General features: G+C 41.0%; 1 protein-coding gene across 1 annotated transcript in view; it reads right to left on the bottom strand.

Annotated features, from left to right (window-relative positions):
- Positions 1 to 23,261, bottom strand: part of DNAH9 (dynein axonemal heavy chain 9) — a 372,401-nt gene that overhangs the window by 245,547 nt on the left and 103,593 nt on the right. The window contains exons 25-27 of the mRNA XM_031003344.3: positions 21,546 to 21,785; positions 20,806 to 20,966; positions 6,413 to 6,569 (exon numbers count right to left, since the gene is read on the bottom strand). Coding sequence (XP_030859204.3) covers positions 6,413 to 6,569; positions 20,806 to 20,966; positions 21,546 to 21,785 — 558 coding nt within the window. The remainder of the gene's footprint in view (positions 1 to 6,412; positions 6,570 to 20,805; positions 20,967 to 21,545; positions 21,786 to 23,261) is intronic.

Raw genomic sequence — 23,261 nt, 5'->3', positions numbered from 1 at the left:
CATTAGGGCAGACTTTAATTTTTTTTGTTTGTTTTTTTGAGATGGAGTCTTGCTCTGTCACCCAGGCTGGAGTGCAGTGGCGCAATCTCAGTTCACTGCAACCTCTGCCTCCCAGGTTCAAGCAATTCTCCTGCCTCAGCCTCCCAAGTAGCTAAGATTACAGGCGTGCACCACCAAGCCCAGCTAATTTTTGTATGTTTAGTGGAGACGGGGTTTCACCATGTTGGCCAGGCTGGTCTCGAACTCCTGGCCTCAAGTGATCCACCTGCCTTGGCCTCCCAAAGTGTTTGAGTTGCAGGTGTGAGCCACTGTGTCCTGCTGTAGGGCAGACTTTGAAGGAGAAGGGAAAAATAAAACCCACCTTTCACTGAGCTTCTGGAATTAAGAGATTTCTTTTTTCATTCATTTCAACGAATATTTATTGAGCATATACTATGTGCCAGAGATTGTTCTAGGTCATGAAGAATCAGCTGTGAACAAGATAGACGATGCCTCTATTCTCATGGGTCTCATATTCCCATAAGGAAAACAGACAATGAGCAATAATAACAAATCAGACAGTGATAAAGTCCCACTGGAGTCTTAAAATGAGGGTGACATGGAGACTTCAGATTGAGCTGTCAGGGACATCCTGTCTGAGGAGGTGATGGAAGTTCCAGGCGTTGTGTTTTTGTGCCTTAAATCAGGGGTCCCCAGCCTCTGGGCAACTGTCCATGGTCTGTTAAGGAACCAGGCCGCACAGCAGGAGGTGAGCAGCAGGTGAGTAAGCAAAGCTTCATCTGTATTGACAGCTGCTTCCCATCACCTGCATTATTGCCTGAGCTCTGTCTCCTGTCAGATCAGTGGCAGCATTGGATTCTCATGAGAGCATGAACCCTATTGTGAATTGCACATGTGAGGGATCTAGGCTGGGTGCTCCTTATGAGAATCTAATGCCTGATGATCTGTCACTGTCTCCCATCACCCCCAGTTGGAACCAACTAGTTGAAGGAAGAGAAGACCAGGGCCCCCACTGATTCTACATGATGGTGAGTTGTATAATTATTTCATTGTATATTACAATGTAATAATAATAGAAATAAAGTGTACAATAAATGTAATGTGCTTGAATCATCCCGACACCATCCCCCACTACCACAGTCCATGGAAAAATAGTCTTCCATGAAACTGGTCCCTCATGCCAAAAAGGTTGGGGACCACTGCCTTACATTATTCCACTTCATTTGCAAAACAATCCAAGTGTCACAAATACTAAGTGGAAATTCAGAAATCAACATCCATGTTTAACTATTCACAATAGTTAAGATATGGAATCAACCTAAGTGTCCATCAATGGATGAACGCATAAAGAAAATGTAGTGTATACACACAATGCAATATTGTTCAGCCATTGAAAAGAATGAAATCCTGTCATTTGCAGCAACAGGGATGGACCTGGAGGATATTATCTTAAGTGAAAGAAGCCAGGCACAGAAAGACAAATATCACATGCTGTCATTCATATGTAAGAGCTAAAAAAGTTGATCTCATGGAGGTAGACAGTAGAATGATGGTTACCAGAGGCTGGGAAGGAGAAAATGAAGAGAAGTTGGTTAATGGGTACAAACATAGAGCTAGACATAAGAAATAAGTTACAGTGCTCAACAGCACAATAGGGGACTATGATTACTAATCATTTATTTTATATTTCAAAATAGCTGAAGAAGAGATTTGGAATGTTCCCAACACAAAGAAACAATAAATCTTTGGGATGATGGTTATCCTAATTACCCTGATTCGATCATTATACTACAATGTATAATGATATTCATAATTATTATTGATGTTATTGATAAATATTATTGATAATATGTGCATCAAAATATAACATGTACCCCATTAATATGTACAGTTATGATGTATCAATAAAAAAGGTGTTTTAAAAATTCAATTTTTAACAAGCCGGTCGCAGTGGCTCACGCCTGTAATCCCAGCACTTTGGGAGGCCGAGGCGGGCGGATCACAAGGTTAGGAGATCCAGACCATCCTGGCTAACACAGTGAGACACCGTCTCTACTAAAAGTACAAAAAAAAAAACAATTAGCCGGGTGTGGTGAGGGGCGCCTGTAGTCCAAGCTACTCGGGAGGCTGAGGCAGGAGAATGACGTGAACCCTGGAGGCGGAGCTTGCAGTGAGCTGAGATCGTGCCACTGCACTCCAGCCTAGGGGGCAGAGCGAGACTCCGTCTCAAAAAAAAAGAAAAAAAAAATTCAATTTTTTACAGTGATTTTGAAAGCTTTTCAAACTGCAGACCCTTTTTATAAAATGAAAACTCAAAACATAAAATAAAGGAAGTGGAGTTGCCACAGGTGGATGCTTGTCACCCCCACGTTTCTCCCCCCACCCCAGGGCCTGTGGCTGAACCCCAGGACCCTAAAGTAACCCATGTGTTTACCTCACCACATATCTCCTGGTCCCGTCAGCGAGGCTGGGGCATTATCTTGCTGTGGGATGGTGAGCTTTGGGACTAGGCGAATGGCAAGAATAGGGCAAAGGCCTGGAAGTGAGAAGGGTGCTGAAGAATCGACACTGGTGACCGATTAGAGGTAGGAAAGGAAGGACATGAAGTAACCCAGGTTCCTGAAGTTTTCCACCAGGATCTCAGGGAAAATGAGATGATCCTTCCTGATGGTGGGGAATCTGGCAGGGAGAAAGGAAGAGTGCTAACCACAATGCAAGAGAAGGGCATTCAAGAGATGCCCACTGCCCCGTTAGAGAGAGACGGGACTAGGACTCCGGTGAAGCTGGAGAATAGACATGGCTTCATAAAGGAGACATAGGTATACACATCGCACTGGAAATTATAAAAGAGGATCAGCAAATGAGACCGAGAAGCCAGGAGACCAGAGACTCAGGAGGAGGACTGTGGAAGTATAGCATTTCCGAAGCGAAGGGAGTAGGGTCTCAAGGAAAAGTGTAGTATCCACAATATGGCTGCTACAGAGAGGGTTGGAAATAATTCCAAACACTTTCAGGTTTGGAACCATTTGATGTCCCTGCAATAGCATCTCCAAATTGAGGTCAAGAGGGGAAAGTATTACAGCTATAATATAAAGGATGTTTCAGCACTGAAACTGCAGTCATTTTCAGAGAAAGTGGCTGGTTTTATAGGTTTTCCATCCAGGATAAGAGAGTAAAGCAATAACTTTCCCTTTGCTTCAAGTCTTTGCGCTGTTCTCCTGTCCTCCCCAGCTCAATGCACACCCAGTCCTCATGAGCTAACTGAGGTGATGCGGCTTATAGGATTTCTAAGGCAGGGGGGATAGCAAGGGTGCTTGACCACAGCCTAGACTCTCCTCTTCAACCTCTCCCTTTGCTTCACCACTGACTGCCTGCCCATATTCCCGAGATATCACTTACCTTGTTATATTTTAAGCCTCTTATGCTTTTCCATGTCTACTACCACATCAGCTGGTTCCTCATTCCCTCTGGTTTGAATGACTGAGATGCTCTCACCAAAACCTATTCCTGCTTCCAGTCTCTTCCTTTCTCACTTCATCTGACTGCCAAGCTTTATGCTTTTGCTCCAGTTCCGAAGCCCGCAGTTCCTTTCTGCAGCCCCCACTTCAAGGTGAGATGCTTTCAGTGGCTTTCAGTCCTTCCCCTCCTTATCTCCTGTTTTTGATCCTCTGTAAGGTAGCTTAGCCCTTGTTCCGCATTTATTTCTAGCTTTCACTATGGACAGACCTGAACAGAGTATATTGCTGTGAGTGTCATGAATGACACATCAAAATCTCCCCTGGAGAAGTGCACAGCAGCTCTTCCTGACCTCGCACCCTTTTTCTCCTCTCCCAGCGGGGTCATGTGAGGAGGGCTCACGGGGTGAAGTCAGAATGAGGGCTGGGGACAGATATTGGCCACACATAGAACTTGGTCATGGCTTTAAAGCTGACATTCTAATGGGTTAGAATGTGGGAAAATGCCACATTCTCTCTCTGTCACCAACCCCAAAACTGAGCCTTGGTTGGGTATCACGTCCTCCACATGTCTTTCCTGACCAGCCCACTCTGTGGCTCTCCCCCTACTCTGGAATATTCCAGGGCCTAAAGTTTGTAGGGCACATGAGCACCCAGGGTTATGCTATCTGAGTGTTAACTAGCTCCCCTGATGATATCATATATCCTTTGTCCCTCCAAATAAAATTGGGTTATACTATCTCTCTCTTTCTCTCTCTCATCAATCATTCATCTATCATTTATCTACCTAAAATCCATCTACCATCTATCCTCTATCCATCTCTCTCTCTCCCTCTCTCTCCCCATATGATCTGTTTTTGGCATCCTGCACAATGCCCAGCACATGCTGAGCAAAGGCAATACTCAATAAATTAATTGGATTGAGAGTGTTTTACCATAAAAAATAATTCTGAACAGCCAGAAAACAAAGGTAGAGGAAGTTTGCAAACAGCTTAGTGGGGCTGTTTGGTTACCTGGGATATCTGGTGTCCAGGAAGGGAGCACCTCCCTTCTGGCATGTTTCACTGTGGCTATGCTTATTTATGATGTTCTAACCTGTGTCTAGCCTGTATTCCATGGAAGCTTAGCCTATAGTTGAAAAACAAACAAAAACAAAAACAAAAAACGAAACAAAAAAACAAACAAAAAAACAAAGATGGACTCCCCCGTTCACCCTGTACTTTTAACAAAATTGGTGGGGTTAGGGTTCAGTAATTGGTTTTGATAGAATTGAGTAAAATGGCCATAGTGACCCCTAGCCAACTCACCATTTCCTGCTTGCTATTTTAGGTATGACTTTGAAGAAATCTGGCTGATTTTCTTCAATCAATACACCACGTCTTCTACATCCAAATGAGTGTATCTTTCAGAATGTTCCCTTTGGGAGACTCTACTTACTTTAGCAGTGCTGCTGCCATTGCTCAACTACAGAAAAATCTAGAACATAAAATTATCCCTAAGGCTGAGGTCATTTCTATAAAGGGGGGAGAAAACTCCACCTTTCTGTTCCAGCCTGACTTAAAGAGAAACATTATCTTAATGTGTTCATCAATAAAAGCAACTGTGCTAAAATTTAGGGGATGAAGACCATGTGGAAGACAAGTTTTTTGGGTCTAGATCCTTGCTTTGTTTACTTAACACGAGAAAACATGGTGCTACAGGACGCTGCAACTCTACACAACAAAATTATGCTACAGAAATGATTAAATTATAGAGGATGAATCTCATTTACAGAGTGCTATACGTGGTAACGGCAAGCATTATTTCTAAAATTATAACTACATTAAATTTATTTTACAGTCAATATAGCACATGACTTTTATATATAAATGTTTAATCTATTTAATGCAACTTTTTTTCACTGCAAATTTATTTGCATGTCATCCTGTTGACAAAAGGGACTTAAGGCAGTTTACAAAAACACATACAATATAACAAAAATAACGAGAGAGGGAGATAATCTGTTATTACATTTTTGTTTCACCAGGGCCTGTCGTAGGGTGGGGGAAGCGGGGAGGGATAGCATTAGGAGATACAACTAATATAAATGATGAGTTAATGGGTGCAGCACACCAACATGGCACATGTATACATATGTAACAAACCTGCACGTTGTGCACATGTACCCTAGAACTTAAAGTATAATTAAAAAAAGAAAAAAAAAGAAAAATTGGAAAATAGTTCTCACAAAGAAAGAAAAGAAAAAAAGAAGCTATATAAGGTTCAGTTGTGAGCAGAATATTTCTAGCTAAAGAAGTGACCTCATGGGCCTTTTGTTTCTCTGGCTTTTCTTGGTGACTCAGAACCTGGAACACATTGGTTCTTAAAAAATGGTACATGCCTGAATGAATATTAGCTTTGCACTTGTCTTCTGTGGGCGTCTGTGCTCTGAGTCGGGGTTGATTAGCCTGCTTTCAGAAACCACGCCTGCCCTTGCAGAATATTCTGCCCCTGTTGATATTCTGGGGAATGTCCACTTCTACAGAAGAGCACAAATATGTCGAGCTTTTATGTGAAGACAAGTGCCTTCCTCTTGGCTACTTGTGAGCCTTTCTGTGTTTCTAGGTCAAATAGGGAAATTAGGACTTTGGATATATGTTCAGTTTCTTCATTTTGCAGGTAATAAAAGAAAGATCCAAAAAGATGAAGTCAGCCATCTGTGGTCAGAGCTCATTGGTGGAATGAGAATACAAAGGGCTGTGCTTCCTCATCACATGAAAGCCTTATAGGGAGGCCAAAAAAACTCCAGGGTTCAAACGTCCAACTTTACCATGAAGGAGCAAACAGAGACCTCCTGATCTGGGCTCCGAGACCTGGGGAAGCTGGGTCAGGGTGGCACGGATGCGTCTTAGCCTTGATTTGGTGCCCTGAGTTCCTATCCCCCACCCCCACCCCCAGGAAGCTGGGTGGAACTGTACCTTGTAATCCATCTGCTCTGAGCAGTTGAACACATAGACCAGGATGCCCAGTGCGCGGCCCAGGTCCTTGGTGGTCTCGGTCTTGCCTGTGCCTGCAGGTCCTGCGGGAGCCCCACTCATGGTCAGGTGCAGGGACTGGGTGAGGGTGATGTAGCATCTGCCAAACACGGGAGGGCATAGGTCATCATTCTTGGGGGCCCAGTGAGATAGGACTAAGGCTCAAGGCCATGTGAGATCTGGCATAGCTTCTGAAAAGAAAGCCAAGAGCCCTGCCCCTTTTTCCTGCTCCCCACAGCACTGCAGGGAGGACTCTCTAGCGGGCAAGCCCATCACAGTGCTCCCTCCATACAGGGCATCAGAGGCTCCCTGACAGGTTCTTCTTCTGGGTCTGCTTGCTCCTCCAGCTCTGTTTCTCACTGTTCCCCTCCTCTGAAGCTGAAAACCTCTGCAGTCCAGCCATATAGAGCTCCGTTCATCTGCCAGACACACTAGGACTGAGCTTGTCCCTGATCCTCCCCCAATCGTCCCCCAACTCTTCAAGTCGACCTGGATGATGTTCCTCTTTAATCTTTGCCTGGCTAATGGCCACTAATTCCTCAGGACTCACATTTGACTTCACCTACTAAGTGTTCCTGGGTCCCCCAACACTGGGGTGAGTGAGCAGAGGCTCCCTCAGCTGAGCTAGTACTCCACTTGAACTTCCTGTGACATATGTTGTATATATCTTCAGTATATATCTTCATAGGGTTCATGAAGGTAGGGCTGTATCTTATCCATTGTTTAATCTCCAGAGCTTAGCACACTCTAGGCACATACAGGCCCTCAAAAACTATTTATAAAACACAAATGAATCTGTGAATGAATGGATCACATTCAATCCATTTAATCCTTTTGGGACTCTTTTTACCAGTAACAATAAAATAAACTCAGCTTTAAGCTTACTTCTGGTACTATTAAAAAGGACTTATATTTCTTAAAAAGTAATAAAGCATATCATATGATTCAGCAACTCCCCTCCTAGGAATTTACACAGGATAAATAAGAATACATGTTTACACAAAGACTTGTGCATAGCACAATATCTACCTGTTCATAGCCCTTGCTCATAGCAACAGTATTCATAACAGCAAAAAGCTAGAAACAACCCAAATATCTATCAACAGTGAACGGATAAGCAAAATGTGGTAATTCGTAGAGTGTAATACTCTTCAGCAATATAAAGGAATGAAGTACCAAACATGCTACAGAATGGACGAACCTCAAAAACTTTACGCTAAGTGAAAGAAGCCAGATACGGGAGATTGTATGTTGTCAGGCCGGGTGTAGTGGCTCACATCTGTAATCCCGGCACTTTGGGAGGCCAAGGCAGATGGATAGCTTGAGCCCAGGAGTTTGAGACTAGCCTGGGCAACATAGCAAAACCCCATATCTACACACACACACACACACACACACACAAATGAGATGGGTGTGGTGTAGTGCGCCTGTAATTCCAGCTACTTGGTGGGCTGAGGTGGAATGATTGTTTGAGCCTAGGAGGAGGAGGTTGCAGTCAGCTGAGATCATGTCATTGTACTCCAGCCTGGGTGATACAGTGAAACCCAGTCTCAAAAAAGAGATTATATGTTGTCATTCCATTGATATGAAATGTCCAGAAAAGACAAACTGAGATAGCCAGCAGATCAGCGGCTGCCTGAGGTTTGGAGTGAGAGAAGGAAATTATTGCAAAAAGGGTGAAGGAAATGTTCTACAGTTGGATGATGGTGATGGTTACACAACTCTGTCTATTTACTAAAAATCATCCAATTGTACATTGTACACCTGCAATGGGTGAACTTTAAAGCATGTAATTTATGCCTCAATACCTCAATAAAGCTGATACAATTGTGCCACTGTTCTAACTTTTTAATATCTAGCAAATCAATACATAGACTCTCAACTTCCAGGCAGGGCCATGTGAGGGGGTGTCCAAAATTAATTCTCTTTGTTTCTGAATCTGATATTGTGAGATGATCAGAGACTCTGAGACTCTGAAGACACCATCTTTATTTCAGATGGTGGCTGGGTTTCTACTGACTTGACTAAACCTTGGACCGAAATGTTTTTTTTTTTTTCCTTTTCCCTTTAAAAAATAGAGACGGGGTCTCACTATGTTGCTCAGGCTAGTTTCGAACTCCCGGGCTCAAGTGATCCACCCACCTCAGCCTCCCAAAGTGCTGAGATTATAGGTGTGAGCCATTGTGCTCAGCTCCCAGATGGTTTTGAAAGTCTTTAAGTTCCCTTTTTCTCCTTCAATTAAGTGCAAAATTCCCTTATCTGTTTCAGCCTTTGAAAGGCTGAATGTTGCCCTTCAGACCTGCCACAAGGCATGACGAGGTGAGTCAGGGTTAGGGTGAAAAGTTGGGTCTCGTCTTGTCCTTCTTGGCCACTGTTACCATTTGGTAACACTTCTCTTCTCTCTCAAGCATTTCCAGCTAGATATTCATGGAGCCCTATGCGTGGCCTCACCTGAACCTGCCCTCCTGGGCTCTTGAGTTTCTGGCTCCAGGTGGATCCCATGCCTGCTATCTCTCCCAGCCTTGGGCTTCCTCTACAACTGCTCAGGGCTTGCCATGGCCCCCTGCCTCCCAGGAGGACAAGCTGTCTGAACTAGCAGAGTCTTCAATCCCTGACAACTCACCTCCTCACCTTCCTTCCCTCTCATTGCCTTTCTGTCTCATAGCTGTCCCCTCTGCCGGCTGAGGGTGCATCACAGGCCTCTTTTCTCTGGAGCTGCAGGGCTCTCAGGAATTTGGGAGTCCAGAAATGCCAGGTTTCACAAAAAGAGAAGTTGCATAGAAAAAGTTAAGAATTCCTGAAAATAAATACATGGGACTGGGTCCATCTCTTTTTGAGCATCTGCTGAGCTTCTGTTTATCTTTTGGGGGAAATGTCAAAATATCATTATCTTCCCCTCACAAGAACAGAACTCCAGAGATGGAAGGGATTTCTAATCTCCCTATTTTACATATGGGGAGACTGGGGTTCAGGGAGGGAAAGTGGACAGTCTGGTGAGTTTGAAGGCAGGATCAGTGGGGCTTTCCCTCAGGCCATGAAAAAAAACGCAAAAAAGAAAGACAGGACCGGGCACGGTGGCTCACGCCTGTAATCCTAGCACTTTGGGAGGCTGAGGCGGGGAGATTACCTGAGGTCAGGAGTTCGAGACCAGCCTGGTCAACATGGTGAAACCGTCTTTACTGAAAATACAAAATTAGCTGGGCATGGTGGCACGCACCTGTAATCCCAGGTACTCGAGTGGCTGAGGCCAGAGAATTGCTTAAACCCGGGAGGCAGAGGTTGCAGTGAGCTGAGATGGCGCCACTGCATTCCAGCCTGGGCGACGAGGTGAGACTTCATCTCAAAAAAAAAAAAAAAAAAAAAAAAGAGAAAGAAAAAGAAAGAGGCAGTATTTCTGTTTGTCACAAGGGAGGCTGCCATGACGCCTGGGCCATTGAGCCAGCAGCAAGTCCTTTGGGACATATCCCTGCTCTAGGATTCTCTCTGAGGTCCTGTTAGAGCGCTCTTCTCTTTAAACACCCAAACCAGCTCCTCTGATGTGCTCCTGCTTGCGAGTGTGGGCCAGCAGACCATGTAGAGCTGTTTCAGGCACTGACTCTGGAGTGACAAAATGAGTTCAAACCTTGCCTCACTATGAAGTATCTGTGAGACTCAGCCAAGTTATTTAAACTTCTTTGTACCTTAAAAACAAAAGCATCTTTAAGATCTATGACATTGCATTTTCTTTGTACAAAGAAACTTAGATAAATTTGCTGCTTCAAAAGCAGTGGCAATCGTGACAATGGCAAAAGCTCCTTAAGGAAGAGAGATCCTGGCCGATGAGTCCCAACATGGATATGGATTGATTTAGTTTGGTTCCAGTGGGAACACAGGAACGTTAGCGTTGGAAGGGGTTTTAAAGGTGAGGCCGTTTGACTCTTTCACCATGTCAGGTGCTCCCCCTTCAAATCCTTCAAGTATGATCATATAGTCTTTTCTTTCAGTGAGGCACAGTTTACTATTCTAGGAGGCAGCCCATTCCACAGTGGGCTGGTTCTAATTGTTTGAAAGGTCTTCTTAACATCGAACTAAAATTAGTCTTGCTTTCCTTGGGCAAATAACTTCTACAGGTTTTGTTCTTATCTGCCCCACCAGGGTCTTATGAGGATACTATGAGACAAGATATTTGAAAGTGCCTTGAAAAGTAGGAAACCGACAGACTTTGAAGGTATTATTTTTGAGGCAATAAATTCTTTTTTTGGTACAGATATTCGACTGGAAGATAAAGAAAATATCAAAGCTGCTATATCTTGATTTCAGCTATGAATAGCCTGTGCTTATCACGGAAAAGTGGTCCAGATGATGCTAGAGTAGGTGGAGTCATAGTTGGCTTGTATTAATATTCTATTGCTGTGTAACAAATTACCACGCACTCAGTGCCTTAAAAGAACATCCCTCGTTATCTCACACTTCTGTGGGCCAGAAGTCCAGGTGCGTCCTCTGCTGAGGGTCTCACAAGGCCAGAGTCAAGGTGTTGGCTGGGCTGGACTATTATCTGGAGGCTTTGGGGTAGAGTCTACTTCCAAGCTCATTCAGGTTCCTGGCAGAATTCACTTCTGAGGTCCCTGTTGGCCAGGGGATCTCTCAGCTCCTAGAGGCTGTTCTGCCACCCTGTACACGGCCCCTACCACCTTCAAAACCAGCTATGGCATGTCAAATTCTTCTCATGCCTCAAATCTGACTTCCCCTTCTGCTGGCTGGGGAGCCAGGAGAAAGCTCTGTTTTTAAGGGCTTATATAATTATATTAAGTCTACCCAAATAATTTTCCTTTGCCATATAACAATACACAACCATGGGAATAATATCATCACAGTCACAGTTTTTACTCACACTCAAAAGGGAAGAGACTATAGAAGGGTGAGCGTCCTTAGAGATCATTTGTAGAATTCTGTCTACCACATGGTTCAATAACCATAACTGAGGAGTGACCATGAATGCAACAGTATCTACCTTCAGGGAGGCCCCGAGGCATACTCAGCTCACTGATGTTTAATGTCTTCACTCATAACTTGAATTAAGAAATAATTACTAGATAGATGATAGAACTAAATAATATTAACAGTGAAAAAATGATGGGACAGACCCAATAAAATCCAATTTAAGAGGGATGAATGTAAAGTAATCTTCCAACCACTTGGATACATGCAGACTGGAGGAGATGTGGGTAGATGAAAATCCACGTGAAAAAGACCCAGCGCTTTCAATAGGTTTCAAGCTCAACGTGAGAAATCGCATTAATAGAAATTTCCTTTGCACTAACCTAAAACAAATCCGTTCCTTTGACAACGCTTTAATATTTAAACTTTGAAAATTTTTTGTTCTTAGCATACATGCCCCCAATTCTAGGATCTGTTCCTTATACCAACTGGTTATGAGATTCTTCATCACCCAGTGCTCATCTTTTCCTTTGCCTATGCTAATTGGTAAGTGTCTTTCTCAAAATGTGACAGAACTGAGAGCAACGCTACCCATATCATCTCTCTAGCAAAAATTATAGCATGCCTAGTAACTAAACTTGAGTAGTTATAATTACACTTCTCATTATTTGTCTGTCTCAAATATGATTAGAAATTCTAGGAGTGATTTAGAAAACCCAAGAAAATCAAGAGTAAAACTTTTAGAATTTGTAATACAGGGTTGTAAATGAGTAGAATGGAAGATAAATATATTGTACAAAAATCATTTTTTCTCCTGTACACAAGTGAAAAGAAAGTTAAAGATAAAATGAAGTTAGGTGAAGATTTCTTAAATAAAACACCAAATGCATGGTCCATAAAATAAAAATTCATAAGTTGAACCTCATCAAAATTCAAAACGTTTGCACTTCAAAAGACACCATTAACCTGGTGAGGTTGAGGAGAAAAGGGAACACTTATACACTCTTGGTGGGAGTGTAAATTAGCTCAAACATTGGGGAAAGCAGTATGATGATTCCCCAAAGAGCTAAAAGCAGGACTACCATTTGACCCAGCCATCCCATTACTGGGTATATACCCAGAGGAATATAAATCATTCTACCATAAAGACACATGCATGCATATGTTCATTGCAGCACTATTCACAAAGCAAAGACAGAGAATCAACCTAAATGCCCATTAATGACAGATTTGATAAAGAAAATACGGTACGTATACACCACCGAATACTATGCAGCCATAAAAAAGAAAGAGATCATGTCTTTTGCAGGAACATGGATGGAGTTGGAGTCTATTATCCTTAGCAAACTAATGCAGGAACAGAAAACCAAATACCACATGTTCGCACTTATAAGTGGGAGCTAAATGACAAGAATTTATTAACACAAAGAAGGAAACAACAGATACTAGGGTCTACTTGGTGGGGTGGGTGAGGGAAGGAGAGGAGCAGAAAAGATAACTAATGGGCACTGGACTTAATACCTGGGTGTTGAAATAATCTGTACCACGAACCCCCATGACATGAGTTTACCTCTGTAACAAACCTTTACAGGTACCCCAAAACCTAAAATAAAAGTTTTTTTTTTTTAAATAACTCATTTTTTTTTTCTTAAAGCTTTTTAAGAAAAAAAAATGAGCAACAGACTGGGACAAAATATCTGCAAACACATTTGCAACATATCCAGAATATACAAAGAATTCTCAAACTCAATAATAAGAAGACAGACCATACAACAGGCAAAAGATATGGGCAATTATTACACTAAAGAAGATGCATGAATGGCTAACAAGCATGTGAAAAGTTGCTCGACATCATTAATCATTAGAAAAATGCGAATTAAAATCCAAATGTCATATTACTTAACAGCCACCAGAATGGCTATAAAGAAATAAAACGGACAATAGTAAATATTGTCAAGGATGTGGAGAAATGGGAATCCTCACATGTTGTTGGTGTAAATGTAAAATGGTGCAGCCACTTTAGAAAACAGCTTATCAGTTTCTCGAGAAGTTAAACATAAAAGTACCATAACAATTTTCCTCCTAGTATTCACTTAAGAGCAATGAAAACATGTCCACACAAAGACTTGTACACAAACGTTCAGAGTGGTATTGTTTATAACAGCCTCAACTGAAAATCATCTAAGTGTCCATCGGTTGAATGGATGAAGAGCATGTGGTATATCTATAAAATGGAATATTATTCAGAAATGAAAAAATAACCAACTACAGACACATGCTCTGCCATGAGTGAACCTAAAAAATATGGGAGTTTTTAAAATTATATAAATTTAAATTTATATTATAAATTTAATATATTTATTATTAAATAATATTAATAAATTTATATAAATTAAAATTTATATATAAATATATTTATATATAAATATATATTTATAAATATATATAAAGTATATATAAAATATATATATAAATATATATAAATATAAATATATAAATATATATAAATATATATATAAATATATATAAATATATATAAATATATAAATATATATAAATATATATATAAATATATATAAATATATATAAATATATATAAATATATATAAATATATATATATAATATAATATATAAATATATATAAATATATATATAAAATATAATATATAAATATATATTTATAAAAATATAAATATATATTTATAAATATATATAAATATATAAATATATAAATATATATAATAAAAACAAAATCTTCTATAGCAACGACAATTTTAAAAAGACCCAGAGATCACATTAAGAAATAACCAAAATATAAACTTTTCCAAAAAACATGATTGCACATATGAATAAACAGAAATATACCACATTTTATAAAGATGGCTGTTTCTTCCAAATGAAGTTGAAAGTATTAAGGCACACCAATCAAAAACCCCAGTGGTTTATATTTTTGAATTTGTCATTTGAAAGAAGAAACAGAAGTGCTAAAAAAAAGAAAGTGGAAATGAAGGTAGTTGATGCAGAGCTTTACCCTACAAATATTACAACTCAGGATAAAGCAAACATCTTTAAATACTGTGGCACAGAGAGGGACTGATAGACTGATGGAACAGAATACATAGTTTTGAGGTAGATTGATGAACTTAGAACTTCAAATATGGTAGAGCAAACATCATAAATCATTAAGAAGAACTGATTACTCACCAAAAAAACATTAAGCCCACTAGTCACTTTGAAAACAAAAGAAATAACATTATATACTCCCCACTGTCATTCCTGTGGGATTTCTTTGCCCAGAATATCACCCTTTGGAGAGCCATCTCTCCTCCACAGCTTGTATTCTGATGGGCTGTCAATCATACCTTTCCTATCCTTGGGGCTGGGGGACGAGGCTCAGGATGGGCAAAATACTCAATCTCATTGGCTGCAGCGACTGGCTCAGAGATGGGCACATGATCCAAATAGGACCAATCAGAGACCTCCCAGAGACCTCCCTCAAGGAATTTGCTATACCTGCCAGGCAAGAGAGGGTCTCTCTTCCTTCTGAGTCAGAAGTTATAAAGGCATAGGCATAGAGACCATCTTTCCAGCCTGTGCAAGAAATAAGTCAACATTCAGAAGAAGCAAAGTTATGATATATAAGAGAGTTTAAACCCTGATATCTCCTAGTTTAGGTCCCAGAGCTGGTTATTACTGCAGCAAGCTGGACTCATTTTCCAGATGTGTGAGATAAGTCTTTTTTCGGCCACTTCTATCACTGGTAACTGAAAATGTTTTCACAAAAATGTTTTGACTCACTTTACTCAGTAATCAAAAGATTTCCTAAATGATTAAAACAGGTTAAAGGAAAAATTAAAATAAACTAGGCTAGAATGAAATATAGTGCAATATTAAATTGATCTTAAAATAAACATGGATTTTCTAACCACAGAAGTGATAAAAGAATATCCCAGAGAAAAATGGGCAATAATAGTAGTAAATAAATAACAGGAGAAGAAAATCTAATAGCTAATGAACACATAAAAATGTTCAACCTATGAGCAATTAATGACATCCAAATCCAAACTTGATACAATTTTGAATAATAAAAGTAATAAAGTAACAGTAATACTTAATGCTAGTCAGGGTGTTGTGCAATTAATACTTTAATAAACTACTAGTGGGAGTAGGAATAACAGTTTTTCACGAACGATTTGAAAGTATGTGTCATCTAATTATTCTGCTTCTTGGAATCTATCCTAAGGAAAAATACAAAATTTTTGCTTAAAATTGTACATATAAGTGAGTTCATACAGCTTTATTTTTAATAGTGAAAGCTTAGATGTAACTTAAATAACCCATAATATGGTTATGTTACATAAATTATGGGATACTTATAAATAGACTATAATTCAGCCATTAGAGTGTTTTAGAAAAATATTTAGAGAATATACATAATATGTTAAATAAAACAAGCAATCTATGAAGTTTTATATATAAGATATGATCTCAGTTTCATTTTTCAACATTCTACATGTAGAATGAAACAAACTACATATTAACAATGGCTATCTATGGGTGACTTTTATTTTCTTTTGTACAGAATACTAAGCTTTCCAAATTTTCTCCAGCAAAAACATGAGAGAAAAACTTAAAGAGAAAGCATACGACTTTTGCTAGCTGTGTCCTTGCCCAGAAAATCACCTTGAAAGACTCTTGCATCAATTATATTTCACCTACTTGCAGGAGTTCCTGAGAAATTAAGGGGTACTCAACATTGATAAGCAGTTGATTAAAACAGTACTTAACACAGCACAGGGCAGAAAGGTGCATTTGTGTGTGAAGGTGAAGGAAGGGGAGCAAAGCAGGAGGAGATCATCCAAAGGTCGAGAAAGGACTTATGAGAATTGCTTTTGTTCAGCCTGAAAAAACATTTCCATTTAGTTCTTCAACTTAGTGTGGTGCCGAAATCCTGTGACAAGGGCTGAACCATTGCACCTATTTATATATTCAAGTCCCATCCAGGCAGTGGAAAATTCCAAAGAAACAGGCATAGTCATTTGGATGTACTGTAAAACGGGTGTGCTTTTAATGAATGTGCAAAGGTTGTATGGATCAATTGTCCATTTGATTAATTCTTCGGGCAGGAGAGAATTAAATGTACTTAGGCTACACACCAGTAAAAGCTGAATGCTTTTTAAAATGTGATTTTCTATGTTGAGGCCAATTTTTTTCTGTGCAAAAAAACATTTCTTGAGATAATAATGGAAGTCAATGAGAAAATGGAATTTGCCATATAAATATTCAGCTACATACTACTTTGTCAGAAAAGCAACTAATGCGCAAACAAGGTGAAGGTCTGTATAGTATTCACCATTATTTTAGCTAACCTTCCTTTCAAATTCTTATTTGCATCATTTCACAGTAGAGGCCATAAATCCCTATTTCAGAAATAATGCATTGTCGAAACTTTACCCTTTCCCTCTGTAAGGTATTCAGCACTAGTATACTACAGACCTCTAAATCCAAAAGAGGTAATTATCTTCAATTCCTGGGCGAGTGTGAAGGCCCAGGGAAAAGACAAATCTTGTACTTTTTATCACTTGGAATGATAATGTCTGATATGTTGGTGGAAAGGATGGAAATATTCTGAAGGCCAGGCACATCCCTATCTAGAGGCTCAGGAATCATTTCATTGCATTCACTCAAGGAGTATTTCTTGAGTGCCCATTGTGTGCTAGACACAGTGCTAGGTCCTGGGAGTAGAGAAGAAATGAAGGTCAATGTTATCTCGGAACATACAGTCTAGAGTGGGGGATAGATTTATCAAATTGCCCAAATACATAATGGCTTCATTATTCTGTCCCAAGTGGTATAAACTCCCAAACTATTAGCTTATATTCCAAGATAGGCAGACTTCACTGCAGTAGGGAAGACTGACTGTACAGGACCTCCTTCCTGCTAATGAATGAGAATGGCCCTAAAGACAGATACTAGAGGAGTCCAGTCTGAATGAAAAGGTGGGAACCACTTTTCCTTTAACCCAGACAGGATGAGCTCCTCCAACTAATCGGCCCAAGTAACACCTGTTAAGACTCCACGGCCCCCACCCCGAACTCCAGTTGCTACTTCATTTACCATCTAGCTACAGAGAGATCGACATCTCCCTCTGCAGAGGTGCTATTTGCATTTGTCTTAAGCTGAGGTAGGGAGGAAGATGGATTCCCAGCTAAGAGCAAAACACAGAGTAGCTGTTTCTTCTTCACTGGGAGCCAAGACACAGAAACACAGACAGAGTCCTGGACAGACCTTGCCCCTAAGTCAACTTCCCTTGCTTGATTCTGTCTAATCTTATGATCTGGGTCCTCAATATTTAAATGTCATTCATTCATTTGATGATTATTAATTCAACACTTACTAGGGGCTGGGGACATAACAGCAAACATGATAGGCAAAGGTTCTTGATTGCTAGAGGTTTACATTCCAAAGGGGAATGCCAACAAGAAGGAGGCAAGCCAGGCCATTTCGGAATGGGGGAAACATTAAGATCAACAGAGGCTCAGGGTTACCTGCTCTCTCCCTCTCTCCCTCTCTCTCTCTCTGTGTGTGTGTGTGTGTGTGTGTGTGTGTGTGTGTGTGTGTGTGTGTGTGTGTGTGTGTGTGTGTGGTGGGAGAGGCTGCCTTTTAGAAACAGTGGTCAGGGAAGGCCTCTGAGGACAGAGAGTAGAACAAAAGCATGAGAAGGTACCAGTGGAACAGACGGCCTTGAGAATGGCATTGCAGGCAGAGGGAAGCATGTGTGTGCAGGTGCTGAGGTGGAATGAACTCCAGGTGATCAAGGAACAGAAAGGAGGCCATGTAGTTGGAGTGTAGGGAGTGAGTCATCAGGGTGGCTGATGGGAACTACCAAGTCCCATGCAGAGTTCACATTTTGGTCCATGCAGAGTGGGGAGCCACTGGAGACAGTGATGTGCCCTCTAAGGGATATCACAAAAGAGAGAGATACAGAGTAAGAGGAAAGCAGTTCGAGTCGGACTCTCCTCTCCCCTTCCAGACTGGGGAGGAAAATGAATTAAAGAAATGAAAAAGCAGAGGAATCATCTTGACCATCATGCTTCAGCTATGAGGTGTTGAGCTATGAATCGTGCTGGGATTTTCAAGTACTTACTTTGGATTTTCCATGTCCTATTCATTCCATGAACACAGTGACTGCAATTTAACTGAATTGGAAATATTTATCAAATACTTGGAAATGTATTTGAGGATTTGACTAAAATACAAGTGATATCACTGAGAACAGGAAAAGAGAAAAGTCAAAAAATAGCACAGATTCTATCTGGTCATTTTAACTGTAACTCACAATTTCTGACAATCTCTTCATTACCTACAAGTCATTCATCTCAGTGAACCAGTTATTCAGACATACAACTCCTTTTGGGGAAGAGGAGGTTTAATGTTCAATGGAATTACAAGGAAAGGGTATGAACTCCCAGCAGAATTTACAGAAATCTCAGTGGAATTAAAATATCATTTCTCCCATGCATCATGACTTATTGTTCTGCCCTCACTGTCCTTTACCTGTGTTGTGCTGTCAGATGAATCTTCATAAAGTACAGATTTCACACTCTGATGAAATTTCTCAATAGTTTATCACTACTTACTGGATAAAGAATAGATTCTTCATACTCTATATTCTGACTCCTTTATGGCTGACTACCTCCCCCAAAGTCTGAACTCCCTCTTCCAGGAACATATCTTGAGTTTTCCCATGTCTGTGACTTTGCCACCAATATGCCATTTTCCAGCAGTGTTTATTAGTAACTCCTTAACTTTTGGGGATGCATAGCATTTTAACAATTAATGAATGCTGTATATCCTCTTAATAGAAAAAAGTTATGTGTGAACAGATTTCTATACAATTTCATGGACACCTCGACAGTAATCTCATAACCTATTTAAATCCTACTGGAATCCAATACATCCTTCCAGCTCCAGGTCAAATACCATCTCTTCCCTGAAGCCTTTCCAGTTCTTTTCCTTCTACTGTGAGTGGGGCCCTCTGTGCTCAAAGGGCTTTCTGCTGAGTCACCTGCTTGGAAATTTGTTGCATATGGCCTCGTACCTTATTTTATACTATGGCCTTGTACTTTTCCCCTTGGTGATATTTAAATTTTTATCTACATATGTCTTATTTCCCTCATTAGAATTGGAGTTTAAGGGCAGAAAATGTTTTAGTCATCTTAGTATTCCCAGTGACTTGTTCGGTGTCTGGCGTGAATTCATTCATGTGTGAATTAATGTAAGTGATGGAAATACTGTCTTTCTAAAAAAACATGCAAGCTCCTAAATGGTTGGAACTACCTTGCTTATTTCTTTGCATTCCCAGGTAAGAGGTACTGAATAAATGTGCCAGTTAATTGATCAATTGATTGACAAGAAAATAATAATAGGGATCGATTACTGAGCACTTATATACTAACCTCCTTAGGAGTATTACCGTCTTTTTTATGTGCTTGTTATAATGAACCATATTTATTTTTATAAATATGCCTGGAAAGCAAAATACATTATTCACTTACTTAAGAGTTCTTCATTAAATTGCACCATGACATTTTCAAGAGAATCATTTTAGAAAGTTATTATAATCTTTGTGCGTATAACATTCCATGGTATATTTCTTAACTTTAATGAATATAGAGAGAAATACCTCTCTGTGTTTTGTAAATGGAGGTGAGGGGGTTACCAGTATGCTTTTTAAATTGATACATATTTGACATATTTATGGGGTATATGTGATATTTTATTACATGCATAGAATGTAATGATCAAGTCAGGGTATTTGAGTTATCCATCATCTTGAGTATTTATCATTTTTACGTACTGGGAATAACTGAAGTTCTCTCTTCTAGCTACTATGAAATATACAATACACTGTTGCTAGCTATAGTCATGCTATTCTGCTGTTGAATGACAGAACTTATACTTTTATCTAATTGTATGTTTGTATCTGTTAACCTACCTCTCTTCATCACCCTCCTACTCTCCCTCCCAACGTTACTGTCTTTAATCCTTACAATAATCATGGAAGTTGTGAGTTACCACTTCCATTTCACAGATGAGGAAACCAAAACTTAGGTCAATTTTTTTCATAATCAAACAGCTGGTATGTGTTAGGGCTGGTGTTAGAACTCGGGTGTGTATGACCATTTAGTAATTCCTCAAAAAGTCACGGCTCATTGATTTGCTCTGGGATTTGTTCCAAGAAAGGCTCTGCCCTACATCCTTTCAGTTTCACTTTAAACAGGCTGTGTTGAGTCAGGCCCTTTCCCTGTAGCTCTATGGACAAATAGCAAGTGACAGGGACTTTGACCCTAGATGCCCACTAGCTGGCCTGAACCAGACAGCAGTAAGGCTGTCAGTGGTTGACACCAGTGCTCACCTGTCAGTCAAAGGTGTGATCACCAGGCGAGGTGTGTTTCCCAGGTACTCATAGGAATACAAAAACTGGGCATCACAGATGTTGGCAAAGCAGTGTTTGACCTCGTCATCCCAACGATGGCGCAGCTGAGACAGCCAGAGGAAAGCCTGGGCATTGTCTACCTAAAGAGAGAGTGGTAGAGTAGGTGGGTGAGTCACAGGCAGCAGGTGGTCCCTTGGCCACAAGACACATAGGGGTCTGATGCCTTGGCTGCTGACTGCTGCTAAAGTGTGAAGCATGCTGTGGCCACCACAGCACAGAAAGCACAAGCTGCTCTGATTACAGGGTTCTATCCCAGCACTTTGGGAGGCCAAGGCAGGCAGATCACCCGAGGTCAGGAGTTTGAGACCAGCCTGACCAACATGGAGAAACCCCGTCTCTACTAAAAATACAAAGTTAGCTGGGGGTGGTGGTACATGCCTGTAATCCCAGCTACTTGGGAGGCTGAGGCAGGAGAATCACTTGAACCTGAGAGGCGGAGGTTGTGGTGAGCCGAGATCGTGCCATTGCACTCCAGCCTGGGCAACAAGAGCGAAACTCAATCTCAAAAAAAAAAAAAAAGTAGGAGCAGCCACTGTGATCCTCCCCCAGCTGTCTGGTCAGTGCTGTACACACCCTGGGGCCCCCATATTTTGGCTGTATGTGCTGTTCTCAGTGTAGCTGTACACAAAAGTGGGCATCCCTGGATGTCTGGGACCCACCTTCTGAGCAATCATCTTGGCTACCACATCCCGGGCATGCACATCGATGGTGCATATAGTCATAATCTTCTGCCGGTCTCCCTTGGAGAGCTGGCCAATCAGCATGGTGATAAGGGTTTTGAGCTGGGCCACTTGCTTCTTATAATAGTCCTTCATGGCACTCTCATAGCCTTCCTCCAGCCTGGCAAATGCCATGCCCACTTCTGTTGTCCACCAGATCTGAGTACAGGTCAGGGCCACCTGTGGCAGCAAGAGTTGCCTAGTAAAGCTGTTACCATGGCTGTTTCCAACCAACCCACTCATCACACAGCAAGGGCTCAGGATGTAATTGTGTGGGTGACATGAGCCCCATCCCTCCCTCTTCCACCAGCACTGACTAAGTGAACCATATGCTCTAAACCCTTGAAGGTGTGAAGTTGTTGCGGTACAGGTGGGAAAAGCACTTTCTGCTCCTGAAAAAACGTATCATTCGGTTGAGAAGAACCCAAGATTGACTCTGATCAAGGCCGGTGGCTTCTAGAAATTGTGACGTGGATGATTCAGTCTTTTACTTCCCAGAGGTAGCAACTTTCCCAAGCTTGGGAGGATGACAGTATGTTGCCCAACCATCCCAATGACACCTAGTCTTCTGCTCCTCTGTGGTCTGACAACCTAATTTAGTGAGCCACTGCTGATCATCTATGGCACACATTTGCCCTTCTAACCACACTTTCACTACATTTTAAAGATATTTTAAAACCTTAAAGTGCCTATTTTTAAATGCCAAGATGAGAGATATTGAAATTCAATTGTGGTTAATATGATTTGCATTTTCAGAGGTTAAAAATAAATAAATAGAAAAAGCAATTGAAATACATATTTCTTCTATTTGCTGGAAAGCTTTGTATGGAACACGCATAACTTTGATTACTCATGGTGGGGAATTTAGATCCATTGCTCATCTGTAGTATCATTTGGTTTGGGGGACACCACTCTAGATGACACTTACTGCAATAGGAGGAGGCAACACATTCTCTTGTCTCAAAATTCTGATACAGGTAAACAAGGAAGCCTGATGGGATTTACTCCCTTTGTGAAATGGAGAATCTTATCGTAGTAAACAGCACCATTTCTGTTCGTCCATTTTTCCCTTTGAGTTTATGTCCCATTAGATTTTATTAAAGAAGCTCCTCCTCATTGGCAGCCTTACTGGGATAACTTGAGAGGATGTTCCAATCCTACTGTTAATAAACACCTCTTCTTCTCTGCAGTGTGGACTCCTTTCTCCTCTCCTCTTCATAGCCAAGTTTCTCCCTGCTATTCACACACATTCACTGTGAATACTTTCTTTTCTTTTCTTTTTTTTTTTTTTTTTTTTTTTTTTTTGAGACAGAGTCTCGCTCCGTCACCCAGGCTGGAGTGCAGTGGCACGATCTCAGCTTACTGCAAGCTCCGCCTCCCAGGTTCACGCCATTCTCCTGCCTCAGCGTCCTGAGTAGCTGGGACTACAGGTGCCCACCACCACGCCTGGCTAATTTTTTGTATTTTTTAGTAGAGACGGGGTTTCACCGTGTTAGGCAGGATGGTCTTGATCTCCTGACCTCGTGATCCACCCACCTCGGCCTCCCAAAGTGCTGGGATTACAGGCGTGAGCCATCACGCCCAGCCACTGTGAATACTTTCTACCTTTTCCCACTCCTCAGCCCCTGCAACGTGGCCCCTTCCCTACCACTCCCC

Source organism: Gorilla gorilla, chromosome 19 (genome assembly GCF_029281585.2).
Source record: "Gorilla gorilla gorilla isolate KB3781 chromosome 19, NHGRI_mGorGor1-v2.1_pri, whole genome shotgun sequence".
NCBI classification, from domain to species: domain Eukaryota; kingdom Metazoa; phylum Chordata; class Mammalia; order Primates; family Hominidae; genus Gorilla; species Gorilla gorilla.
Note: the sequence above shows the minus strand (reverse complement) of the source record. Positions and strands in the feature narration are given on the sequence as shown.